Source organism: Neofelis nebulosa, chromosome 4 (genome assembly GCF_028018385.1).
Source record: "Neofelis nebulosa isolate mNeoNeb1 chromosome 4, mNeoNeb1.pri, whole genome shotgun sequence".
In the NCBI taxonomy this organism is placed as follows: Eukaryota; Metazoa; Chordata; class Mammalia; order Carnivora; family Felidae; genus Neofelis; species Neofelis nebulosa.
In genome coordinates this window covers 97811963-97824797 of record NC_080785.1, presented here as the reverse complement: position 1 = coordinate 97824797, position 12835 = coordinate 97811963, and the positions used below count along the sequence as shown (strand labels likewise).

Genomic DNA, 12835 nt, shown 5'->3' with positions numbered 1-12835 from the left:
CATCTCCCTTGTCTGGAAGAATGGGCATATTCTTCATACCTGCTCTCCAGGGTCTTAGGAAGGCAGAAACGAGGTCGTGAGTCCGACTTAGTACAGCACCTGACACGTATTCAGGTATTCAGTGAATTGTACTTACACTTGCGATTGGTTTCATTATTAGTAATCACCGTTCATGGGGGAAAACTTTGGAAGACCTTTGGGGATTGGTTAATGGGAACTAGAAATGGGGTGGATAGTGGACTTTAAAGTCGGGGGGAGGGGAGAATCAATAATCTACTCTTCAACAGTTTCTTGTCTGATACTGAGCTGAATATGTGCTGCATTTATTTCTTATTGGCTACAAAGACGCCATCCAGCCCACCCTTGAGGTCACTCCTGGTTTTCCATTGCCATCGAAATATTTCTCAAGTGGACTCGGATGGGTGGCCCTCTTGGATTAGTGGCATCGTCCTGTGCTGTGGGACACGGAAGACACAGGTAAACTCCCTGATGCTCCAAACGTCGGCCCCCCTTCTCCTCCCAGGAGGGACTGGGTTTGTGTGCCAGAGAGCTCCTCGAGTTTCCTACTCTAGAAGCAGGATTGACACACCAGTTGGGGCTTCATAGTGCCTGGAATTCTGCCACCTCCAGTGTGCTCTGCCAGGGAAATTGAAAGAGCACCAACAGGGTGCCTGGGTGGTTCAGTTGGTTAAGCATCTGACTCTTGATTTCAGCTCAGATCATGATAATCACGGGTTCGTGAGTTCGAGCTCCGTATCGTCCTCTACACTGACAGTGTGGAGCCTGCTTGGGATTCTCTCTCTCCCTCTCTCTCTCTTTGTCTGACCCTCCCCCCTCCTGAGAATAAATAAATAAACCTAAAAAAAAAAAGAGCATGAACTTGGATCACAAGGCCTTAGTTTTATGCAGCGTTGGGTAGGTCTTCTAATTTTCTGGGCAGATAATGGAAGTTTTCCTTCTTAATTCTCGGGATTATCATGATAATAGGGAATAAAGCGAAACAAGACTGAGGGGAATAATAATAAAGCTTTGGAAATGATTCTTAGGGTTGCCAAGAGCATCCCATGAGGAAATGTGTATAAGTTTTATAAAATATAAAGCAATGTATTCCTTTGCTATCACATTTCACTACCTGCTTCTGCTAATTTTGCAACAGTCAAAAAGTGGAGTTTTTGAGTAGATTGATTTTGGATAGGATACAACTTCTAGACCTTACCTTTGTTGATTAATTGTTGGCTTGCTAACTAAACCAGGCAACTTTTTGAGTCCATTGTGTCTACAAGGCCTCTGTAGTTAGATCTGAGATACCAAACATTTTTCTTGCAAACATTTCATCCTCTGCTTTCATTTTATCGGCATTAAATCCTACTGTACATTTTTGGAGCTATGAATTTGGCTTTTGAATTGTGCTGCACAAATAAATGGTCATTGATAGAAGACTTTGTTATTAGTAATCAATTACCACCTTTTAATTTCCAAGCTTACTGATTGCCACTGGAAATACACTGTTAGCGTATTTCAAAGTAAATGGATTTGTCACTTTTAATGTCACTTTTAATGATTCCTTGTATGTTGTCACATGATTTCCCTCAGAGAATTCCATTTAGGCATGATGGCTGTGAACCATCTCTCATTTCTCTGTGCTGCTTTTTCTTCTGTTTACTTTTTCTCTCCTATCCTGGCAGGAAAGCGAGAAACAACAACAATGTCATGGATGCACATATATAGGATCATAGATAGGCAAGACACATTCCAGAGGGTGGATGGAAGGATTCCATTGGTTGGCCAGTAGGTAGATGTGGTCTGTTTCTGCCATTGGGAATCTAGTGGATAAGATTTGTGGCTGAGAAATGTGCAAAGGCTTGCTGATGAAGGAAGTCAGAAGGAACCAAAAAGGAGAGAAATCAGCCATTTTATTTGTTCATTACCCAGGACACGTTTGAGGTGGTAAAGGCAGAGGGCTATTTGTCATTTTCTCATGGAAATACATGATTACGTTTGTTTGGAAGCATGGTGTGGATGGATTATGGTATGACCGGAGTGTAGTGCTGGGTAGCATCGAGGTCTAAAATATTAAGTAATATGCCTATGTGCTTGCATGGAAGAAATGATAGAAAGATTGCTATTTGAGTAGTGGGGAATACCCGTAGAAATTGATACAAGAGGGTTCAGGAATGTTGGATAGTTGCCAAAAATAAAATTGATTGGGTTTTAGAAATAGTCTAGTTTTTGTTGTTTATTAGCTTTCTATGAAATTTTGTACATATGTTACTTAGTTTATAAGGAAACAAGTTTGCAAGTGTAAATGATTATTGCTGCTACTTGCTAGATTTATAGTCAATTTCATCCATCATCGTGCTTATCTTAGAATTTATTTAGCATAGGTTTTGCTAAAATCACTGGATAAGTATCCCTTTTCAGAATAATTATTAGCATGGAAACTCCTACTATAAAGATGTTTTTAAGTGACACAAAGTGACATATAAGTACTTCACATATATAGTGTTGTCACTCCAAAACTACATGGATAGGAGAGAAAAATTGGCGGGCGGTTTTTCCGAAAAGTAAGAATCTCAGAAAATTACTTTGTTGTGGCATTCTAGGACAGGGTCCGTCAAACAATTTTTTGTAAAAGGCCACATAGGTAACATGTGTTCTCTGTCATAACTAGTCAACTCTGCCATTGTAGTGTGAAAGCAGAAATAAGCAATTTGTAAGCAAAAGAGCATACGTGTATTCTAATAAAAACTTTATTTGCAAAAGCTGGCCCACACACAGTAGTTAGCAGATCCCTCCCATAGCATATTCTTTCCAAGTTAAGGCTCTTGCCATGGTATAAAGTGACAAAATAATCTTTTTAAAATTTTTTTAAGTGCAAGACATCTCTGTGGATTTCTAGATTGTATTAGAACCAACTTCTTAGAACTTGCACCACGCTCCGGAAGGCCTTATAAACAAGATGATATACAGTAATGACACTGGAGATGTTTCTGGTTCCATTTCACATTCATGTAAGACCAGAAAGAAGATTCCTCTTGCTCCATGGGGTGAGTCCACTGGGCGAGTTTTCAGCAGGTTCACAGCTGATCCCTGTGGGATGCCACTCTTAAGATTCCACTCATTGCAGACTAGGAGGGCCATAGACTGCCTTGTTGTTCTACACATTCCTGGTCAGGCGTCCCTGGGGTGTCCCCAGGGGTAGATCATCTCCTTTCTGGTGCCATGTTGTTCATAAGCATGTTCCTGCCCATGGGCGGGAATACAGGGATTTTTGTGTGAAGGAGCCTGGGTGTTAAAGTCCGTTCACTGGGTGATGCCTCCTTCAGGCCACTGAGCCCAGGCAAAGATCTTGCAGGCGTCTATGTGATGGTTGGAGATGCCCAAAGCAGAAGAGGGGGAGACAAGGCCCTGGTAACTCTTCACCATCTCACTGGAGGAGGAAGGGTCTCTCTCTCTCTCTCTCTCTCTCTCTCTCTCTCTCTTTCTCTCTCTGTCCTCCTTGAGACCTCTCATTTGGTAGTCACTGGGTGATTATTTTGGTTCTGGTATAGTGGATGTTGGCCACGTGGGGTTTTAATGATGTTTTTGCTGATGATAGGCAAATGAGTGAATCTGGGGGGACTGGACATTCCTACGGGCAGGGTTTACCCTAATGACAGGAAAAATAATCTCTAGTTCCGTTCTCGAATAACTTCCGAAGTCAATGTGCAAACGCTTTCAGTATTTAAATAAGCCAGGAGAACTTGGGCACTTTGCTCTTGTGGGCCCTGTGCTATTTCCTGGGTACTTTTGGCCACTCAAGTGCCATCTGGTGAATCATCCTCCTTTAGGGCACGAAGTGAGCCTACTTTGATCTCTCTTTTTTAATCTACGATTTTTATATGGAAATTTCAAGCCTTAAAAGGCAGTTTTCCAGAATGGCATCTAAGAGATCTTCCAGCCTGAGGATACTAAAACTGTTTTCTGGGGAGAAAGATGCAACTGAAGATAAATCTCCAAGTGTCTTTCTCTGGCTACAGGTTTTATGATCAACCCAGGCTGTTGTGCAGAGACCTAAAAATCAATGCCTCTCATTCCTAATGAGATCCTTAATGCGCAGTATGATGACAGGCAGCACGAAACCGAATACCAACGACGATACCCAGCACAAATATTTTTACTATGCATTTCCATTTAAACGCGTGTCAAGCCAATTACATATTTATGGGGTTTAAAGACTATTGCACTGGAGCCTCGGATAACACACACTCTTCAAGTCTCGGTTTAGTAGAAGAGGAATTTTAGTCTAATAGTCAAGCCTCTTGCAAGCATGCAATAAATCATCTTTGCAACCATAAGCATGTACAGTTGACTGCTTACCGCGGCTCCGCAGACTCACCCCCACCTGGTAGAATTTTAATTCCCTCAGTAAAATTGATTCCACCAGTTCTGCACATTACTCTCCCTGTCTTCCATTTAGCCCGTTAGTTTGCTGACAGTAGAGTACACAGCACTTAGCAGCGGGTTTGTGGAACCATCAGTCAGGAAATTGTATGATAAATAGGAGGCAGCCAGGTTTAGTGGCACTTCCTTCTGCTCCAGCAGTTTTCCCCTGACTTTGGAAAAGTCATCATGTGGTGTTTTGTCAAGGGCCAGAACAGGAGATGGCCGCGGTGCGGTGACTTATTGCACATACACTTGAGTTATGATGTGCACAGCTGCGCTGCTCATGTGTAAATAATAACCCGTGAGGGGGATAATTATGGTGGCTGCTGGCGACACGGGCCTGTGCTTGTCGCGTGGGTTTTCTTGGACAGCTTCTTGGGCCCGTGATGGAATATGCTGCCGATCGTCCGCGCAGAGGCGACGAGCCAAGAGGCAAGGAGAGCACCCAGCGTTGGAGGATTCGGGAACTTTTTTATTTTTGAGAAATGTGTTAGGGTCGATGTCACGTGATGCCACGGGTGTTACAGCACAGGATCGAACCCTTTTTTTCCTTCGTCGGTACTGTGCAGCTGTGCTCAAGCATGTGTCGAGCTGGAAGAGGGATGTTCCATCGCAGTTTCCCAGAAAGTAGCTTCCGAGGTGTGGTCTCCACAGATAAGCGACCCACAAAGTGTAATTGTTTGCACAGATGTTCGTTAGTCCAGGAGAAGTTATTTTAGACTAAATCAAAAGGGAAACAAATAGAAACTGTAAAATACTTAAACTGAGGCCAGATGTCTTTGCTCGAGTCCGATGAGATCCATTAATTTTTGTTCTTTATTTACCCTAATTCCAGAACGCACAGTTCGCAGATTTCCTTGGGACATAAACAATCACATACTTTCAGTCAGAGTTAAATTTTTAAGCTCACCAAACACCAAACTCAACAGTGAGAAATGACTATAAAATGCCCCAATAATTGTGTCTTCTGTTTTCCTCTCAAAATAGTTTTGCGGCGCTGGGCCGTTTGCTCTTTGGTTCTGAAAGAAGGAGGGAGGGAGAGAATAAGAGTGAATTATAATCTTGTTAGACACACTAACTTCTTGAAAGTGAAAAGGTGGCAGTGCCTTTCAGATGTCCACAGTAGCCCTTCCAGGTTTTCTTGGGGAGGAGATTTTTATGCTGCTTGGGTACACCCTTGATTTTATAGGATTAACAGGTTGGTCTTCGCCTGTGTGCACATAATCACTGCACTTCATTATCAATACTCAAACGATAAGGAGTGTTACACTTCCTGGATGTCTGAGGCAGATACCGAATGTGGAATAAATCCACACGTTTCGAGCCCCGCGTATATGAAAAATGTGGATTTGCGCCCTGTCGTAATTCATCGCTGAACCCACATAGAGAAAATCAGATATGGTCGACACCCACTTATCTGGTGGAGAGAATTTAATCACGCAGTCCACGGCCAAGAGCCAACAAGGAGAGAAGTGAAAAGATCCTCCAGCTCTGATGTGTTTGTCACAACGTCCCTCACCATGGCCATGGAAAATGTGTAGGAGAAAGTCTTAGGAGGAGGGTCAGACTCTGTGAATGCTTGACTTAAACACAGTGCTAGGGGGTCTGTTTCTCTGATTGCTAAGAGCTGATGACGGTGTGCTGAGTTTGAAGTCTGCTGGAGGCCAGCACGTTTGCAGGAACAGCGACCCCTAAGAGGAGAAGAGAAAGAAGAGCCGCCCCCATGTCTGGTGGCCAACTGCTTTATCTGACTGGAATCTGACTCATTTAGGCCTGTTTCAGAATTTAAAACCAGGAAATATTTTACTGAATGTGCGTCAGACCTTCAAGCTAGTGAGAAAGATTGCTGCAGTCGATTGTATGTTGTTTGCAGAAGGATGGATTAATTTTCATGGAAAATGGTTATGTGAGGTCGGACATTTTGGCTCTGCAGGATGACTGACTTACGTGGCACACTGAATGTGACAACAGTGTGGGGTAAACTTTCCCACTTAGCATTCCAGCTACCAAGATTTGCATTACAAAAGAGCAACTCCCACATCCTTTAGATTTAAGTCCTAAGTGGTGCACTTAAAATATAATTGATTTTTCAGGGTGCCTGGGTGGCTCAGTGGATTGAGTGTCCGACTTTTAAATTCGGCTCAGGTCATGAGGTGGTGGGTTCAAGTCCTGAGTTGGGCCTCATGCCAAGCATGGAGCCTGCTTATCATTTTCTTTCTCTCCCTCTGCCCCTCCCCACCCCCCCCCCCCCAGCTTGCTCGTGCTCTCTTTCTCAATTTAAAAATTGTATATATTATTGATTTTTCATGTGGAATTTATACAGTGTCTTACACTTTGTGGTATCGCAGTGGCAGTGCCCTGACCATACCAGGATGATGCCTCCTCTCCCTATTTGCCACTCCTCCCACCTTCATCTTACAAGGAGCACAGGATGCAGTCAGGAATTGACCTTTCTGTTACAATATTCCTCTTCCAATCCCACAAGTTTTCTAAGAAATGTTCTAAATCTGGTGGAGCCATAGCTTTGGGCACCTCCTTGGTTCGGTCAACACTGCGTCAATGGTTTTTCACTCTTACTATATTTTTTCCTCATAACCATACTTGTAGATTCTCAAAGGAAGGCAGCCAGGGCAAAGTTCAGCACAAGAGAAGTAAGATTTCATAATTTTTTTTTTAAACTTTATTATAGGGCGCCTGGGTGGCTCAGTCCATTAAGCATCTTGGCTCAGTTCATGATCTCACGGGTTTGTAGGTTCGGGCTCTGTGCTAACACCTCAGAGCCTGGAGCCTGCTTTGGATTTTGTGTCTCCCTTTCTCTCCACCCTTCCCCTGCTCACTCTCTGTCTCTCTCAAAAATAAATAAACATAAAAATTAAAAGAGTTTATTATGTTTACATTCTAAGAGATGCTTGTTGAAGAAAATCTAGAAAAAAGAGAAATGCATAGGGAGGAAAATGAAAAAACACCTAAAGTCACCACATGCGCAGCTAATACTCGGATATGGGGACTTAATGCAAATCCATGGTGTGGGTGCCAGTCTGTGTTTGGCACAGCCCTCCATTCCCCACTTAGAGGTTCTGTGTCACTTCTTCCAGCCACCACTCAGAACCTGTTCGCAGCGCCTCCCTTGGGATCCTCTGGCCACCTGCTACCTCAGGTTTAGGCAAAACCTTCAGATGTTTAGAAAATGCTTGAAGCCCTCCTGAGGCACCTCTGGTGTGCACATCAATTCCCAGGGAAGATTTGGGGCAGTAGGAGCAGGATGGCTCTGTGCAGGCTGCCAGGACAGACACGTGTGGGAGATAATATTTGAAGAGAGGCTTTGGCGTATTTGCCGTAACGCAAGGCTCATCACCGTGGAGACGCATCTTCGCTCCGTCACTTTGCTTCTTGAAACTCAGGGAAAACTCGAGTATCAGCCGTGCTTCTAAGAATAAAATGCGGCAAAATTCTCTTCAGCTTTTGCAGTGAATCACTATTTAGGAAAAAAAAAAAAAAAAAAGCCCTTGATGAGATTTGTAGGAGACCGTGTGCTTACGTTACTGTAGTGAAGTAGAGGAGCGGCCGGAAGTAAGTGCACACACAGGAACCCAGGAAACTCTAAACACCAGCCTAAGCAGGAGGGAGGCTGGTCGGGGTCCAAGGTGAATGTCAGGGCTGTGGGGGAAGCATTCCTCTGTTTGCTCCCAGCCTCTCTTTGTCAGTCCGAGAGGGGTCAGCTCACCTCTTCCAGCCAGGCCCTGTAGCATTTCTCTGGCTAGCCTATAGATTGGCTGCCCTTGCCCTTGTGTGGGACTGTGGAGGTCTGGCCCAGGACGGGAAGGAGGAGAGCATGCATTTAAACTTTAAAATAGTGTGTGTATCATACACTTATATGTAAGTGTAGACATAGCGTGTATGTAGACCCATGCATTCAAGCAGGGACTTTAGAAAATACTGCTTCCTTTAAAAAGCATCAGGGATATGGGAGAAGTGAAGCTAGTATGTGTATTACATCGTTATCCAAATTTCACTTGACGGTACAATTTAAAAGAAAGTAAGAGTCTTGTCGTCCGTTCCTTTTGGTTTTGTGGCTCCCTCCAGCCCTTGTGCTTCTCTGGGCTTTCTCCCAGGGTGGAACACACATTGCTCCCTGTTCTTATTTTCCTGTCTGGGTTTACTGCATTCCTAGCCTCCACCTTCTCAGGTGCCGTGCGCTCGGTCATACTTCCGTAGTACCCATAGCCTCATAATGCACTTTAAAGAGTTCTTCCACAAATTCTTAAAGTGGACTCCACCCAAGTTGTCAAGACAGTATAACAGTGTTGTGTCGTGGGCTGGGATTCTGTTTCAGGGTGTTCCTCTTACCCATGTTGGATTTTCGTTCTTTTTCAGACCCTTCTCATCTCTTTCCTGCATTCCACCCTCCTGTGCCGATTGATGCGAGACATCATGAGGGGCGTTACCATTATGACCCATCTCCGATTCCTCCATTGCATGTGTAAGTAATAAAACTTTACCCTTTAATGAAGCAGCATGGAATACTAGCTTTTTCTGTCTCACGACTTTTTGTCAACAGTGCAGCTGCTGGGCTTTGAAGGTGTAATAGAAGTATAAGATTTACTTTTGAAATACGGCAAGCCTATCTGTTCTTGGACGCACTGAAGCAAATCCCCGTTGCTTCCTGAAGAATGCCTATCACACTAGGTGGCTGGCAAGTATTCACTATATATTTTGCTGACGTGTGTTCTGTGGGCTGTAAATACTAAATTAAAAAAGTAGGGCCCTAATGGGAAGTTACTACTCAGAATATGGATCTAGGAGAGATTGGGTTTGAAGTTTTTCCCACTAAAACCTGGAAGTCCTGTCCCAGGGCTCGCCAATGAATTGTAATGAAAATGCTGTGGTAAATTTTCATAGCCCCCCATGGTGCGTCCACCAACAGTGACTTGACGGATGGGAATGTCTCCCAAACAAAATGGCATGTGCGATCGCTCATGCGATTTACACAAAGATAAGAGGAAAGCATGACTTTGATAACATACATTAGAGAAGAAAGCAGAACATTTTGTGGAAATAAATATTACCTTACTCAGGTTAGGGGTAAAAAGAGTATTCGGCTTGCAAACTGCAATGCTATTTTTTTGGTAGTCATGTCCAGAAACATTGTCAGATACCGTAATTACTGGAGCTGCGGTCTGGGAGGGGCTCTCCCTTACTAATGGCCTTGATATATACATCTAGTTAGATCTGGTAATCACCCTTCATTCTGAGACAGCAAAGTTAGAAAAGCACAAATAATACTTTGAAGAATAATGCTGGTTATTTAGATGGTAGATTGCATCTCCGTGGCTATTAGTTAAACTGTGTAATTACGTATATGCCAAAGAAAAATGAAGTTGTTTTAAAACAAGTCCTCCTCTGTGAACAGAATTAATTGATATTAACAGCCGTAACTACATGCCCAAGTACACATATAATATTTTACCAACAGTTTTTTGGATCCATCCCCCATTATTGAATTGTAATTTCAGAGCAGATTTGCCTGGAGGTAAGTAATAAATCTGTGGTGCAGACTTCCATAAGCATTAACGGAGAAGTGGGTATTTATAGAGAGAGAATACGGAGACTCGTGACTTACTCTTTGACTTTTCACTGGAACACGAGTGAGTATTTACAGGGTTCTGAAGCCTGCTAAAGATATACTGAAATAAAACCATGAGGCCAATTAAAAGCTCCTATAGAAAGGGAAGGAAATTCCAAATTCAGGCTGAAACCCGCCATGTAACTCACCCCATTGTAGGGAGGTTTTGTGGGGCAGATGGGACCACAAAGGTCTCCGACGAGGCCCTGCCCTGTGTTGCAGAGCCAGCGAGGGCCAGATCAGCCTTGGTGATGCAGATGTCAGATTCCTCCCAGACTCCAGTCTCTGTGATGTGGTGACTTAAATCAGATTTTTGTGGGATTTCAGAATTGTTCACTCTTTCAAAAACCCTGTTATGGAGCAATCCCCCCCCCCCCAACCCCCACCAGAATGAGTTTATATGACTGAATGAACTAATTCCTATGGGTTCATTATAGTTCGCCTTGTTATTAAATTCAAATATGAGTTTACCGATAAAAATCCCAAGCCTTGGGTCTTTGGCAGAATGCAATAGCAAGCCCTCATGTCCCCCATACCTTGTGTTCTAGACCCTGATTGCTGTACCTTCAGTTTTAGCTCACCTGTGATTAAAAACACCACAAGATGAGGCAGGTCAAGTTTGGAAAGTCCTGGCGTTGGGGGTTGCATCTCAGGTATGACTGCTGAGCTGGGATTTTTATAGATTTCAGGACTTCCTGGTGTTCCAGCCAAGCCTTAGGATGCTTTCACAGCAATGGACTAAATTGTTTGCTAGCTGCCTAAACAGATAGTTATCAAAATTCATAATATAGGGCCAGTAGATAATCCTGAGGCCCACAGAGGAGCCCCAGAGAGCTCTGAGAGGAGTGCCATTGCTGTGTGCAGAGCATAGTGAGAAGGTGGGTCTGTGCCCTCCTGGGACTGCTAGTCCTTAGCAGGGATCTGGGTGGGGACAATGAGCTTATGCAGTTGGCTCCAGAAGGCTAGGGGACATCTCAGATCTCATGTGCCTTTGTAACAGAATCTTCCTTATGCATTATGCATTGCCCTCAGTGGCCTTCCCTCGCCGGGTGGCAGACTCCTGCTTAAAACTCCTCATCCTCAAGTTCTAATTCAGGTATCACCCCTACTGGCTATCCCCCGAGGCTGTTCCTCATTTTGCCAGGTACCTTGCGGAAAAAGGTGCTCAGTAACACTCAGGTGGCCCATCCGGGAGTCGTGATGAGCTCCAATCCCCCACTCTTTCTTTATTCACACTCACCTGTGCTGGGAACTCTGGTAACCTACCCTCGAGTGGATTGGTTTCATCCCCTGGAAATGAGGTTTTCTGCCTTACCTGACTCTCCCAGATTGCAGGAAGAGTTCAATGAAGTCATGTTCATGTGAACGCTTTTAAGAGCTTAGAGCTCTAAACAAATGTTGGGGGTTAGCATTCCAGGAAGTGGGGGCCTCAGAAACACTCGCCTTGCTCAGTCATGAACCCCTTCTTGCCTTTGCACCTTCTGAGGTGCTATAATTATGGTAGACGCCTGTGATCATTTTAAGAGCGGAGAGTAATCTAGGCAAGTATGGCTTGGTTGCTAGAATCTTAAAACACCTGTGGGGGTGCCTGGGTGGCTCAGTCAGTTGGGGATCCAACTTCAGCTCGGGTCACGATCTCATGGTTCGTGAGTTCGAGCCCCACATCAGGCTCTCTGCTTCCAGCATGGAGCTGCTTCGGTCCTCTGTCTCCCTCTCTCTGCCCCTCTCCCACTTGTGCACGTGCTCTCTCTGTCTCTCTCAAAAAGAAATAAACATTAAAAAAATTTAAAAAGGAAAAAAAAAAGCACATCTATGCTTAGGGGTAAAGCAGTATCCTGGAAAAGTAAAATGCTTTCATGTAGAACGTGAGTTCCAACATGCTTGCTATATAATTTTCTCATAGAAAATGAGGCCAAGTGAGCTTACAAAGTTTTTAGAATAAACGTGTTTAATTATAAGAAGACAGAATTTGAGGATATTCTCATTATTTTGTACACATAATTGTCCTTCTGGTGCCAGCTTTAAAAATTAAATTATAAGTCTCTTGAAAACAGGATTTGTGTTGATGATGGAAATACTGACAGATCTCTGTTTAGAAGGATGGCAGGCACTGTGATAATTATGCTATCATATCCTATCATTAAAGATTCTATTGAAAGAGGTTTATAAATTGCTTCTCTTTTTAGATAAACCACCCTATATTAAGGCATCAACGATATGGTGCAGAATTAAATTAAAATCTCATAAAATGAAATATGTTCTGTATTAGCTGTTTGACACTTAATTTGCCTCTGAATGAGTAGAGGAAATCACAAATTAACCTGCCTTTGTTTTTCCAACCATGGCTTATTAGGTGTTAGAACAACTACAATTACAGCCTAATAATAACCACCAAGCCTTATAAATATGTACTGAAATGCGTCCCTTAGAACCCAGCTTGTTAAATGCTATGCCTTTAGCTTACCCTACTTAACTCTCAGGGCATTGTCCACAGTGTACTGTTAGGCAGTGTAGACCAGAGTCTAGAAACTCACATTGTTTCCAGTGTCCTGGAAATAATCGTAGAATTTTCTAGTATTTCCTTTCTTAACTCAGAATCATGATTTTAAATTCATGGACTTACAAGTGGGACATGGAGTGTAGACATCATCTTTCTTTGAGTTGTCGCAGAAAGGTTGTCATATAAAATATATGATTCCTGCTTTGTGTTTACTTAATTGAAGTAGTTTGGAAATTAAGAAACATTGGAGGTGGGGGATTTCCCCTTTTCTTCTGAAAGTTACTCTC

General features: G+C 43.3%; 1 protein-coding gene across 5 annotated transcripts in view; it reads left to right on the top strand.

Annotated features, from left to right (window-relative positions):
- GLI3 (GLI family zinc finger 3) overlaps positions 1–12835 on the top strand; it is a 281330-nt gene that overhangs the window by 148482 nt on the left and 120013 nt on the right. For all 5 annotated transcript variants that reach the window (XM_058725475.1, XM_058725474.1, XM_058725476.1 and 2 more), the window contains one exon: positions 8800–8905. In XM_058725475.1, the coding sequence (XP_058581458.1) occupies positions 8800–8905 (106 nt within the window). The remainder of the gene's footprint in view (positions 1–8799; positions 8906–12835) is intronic.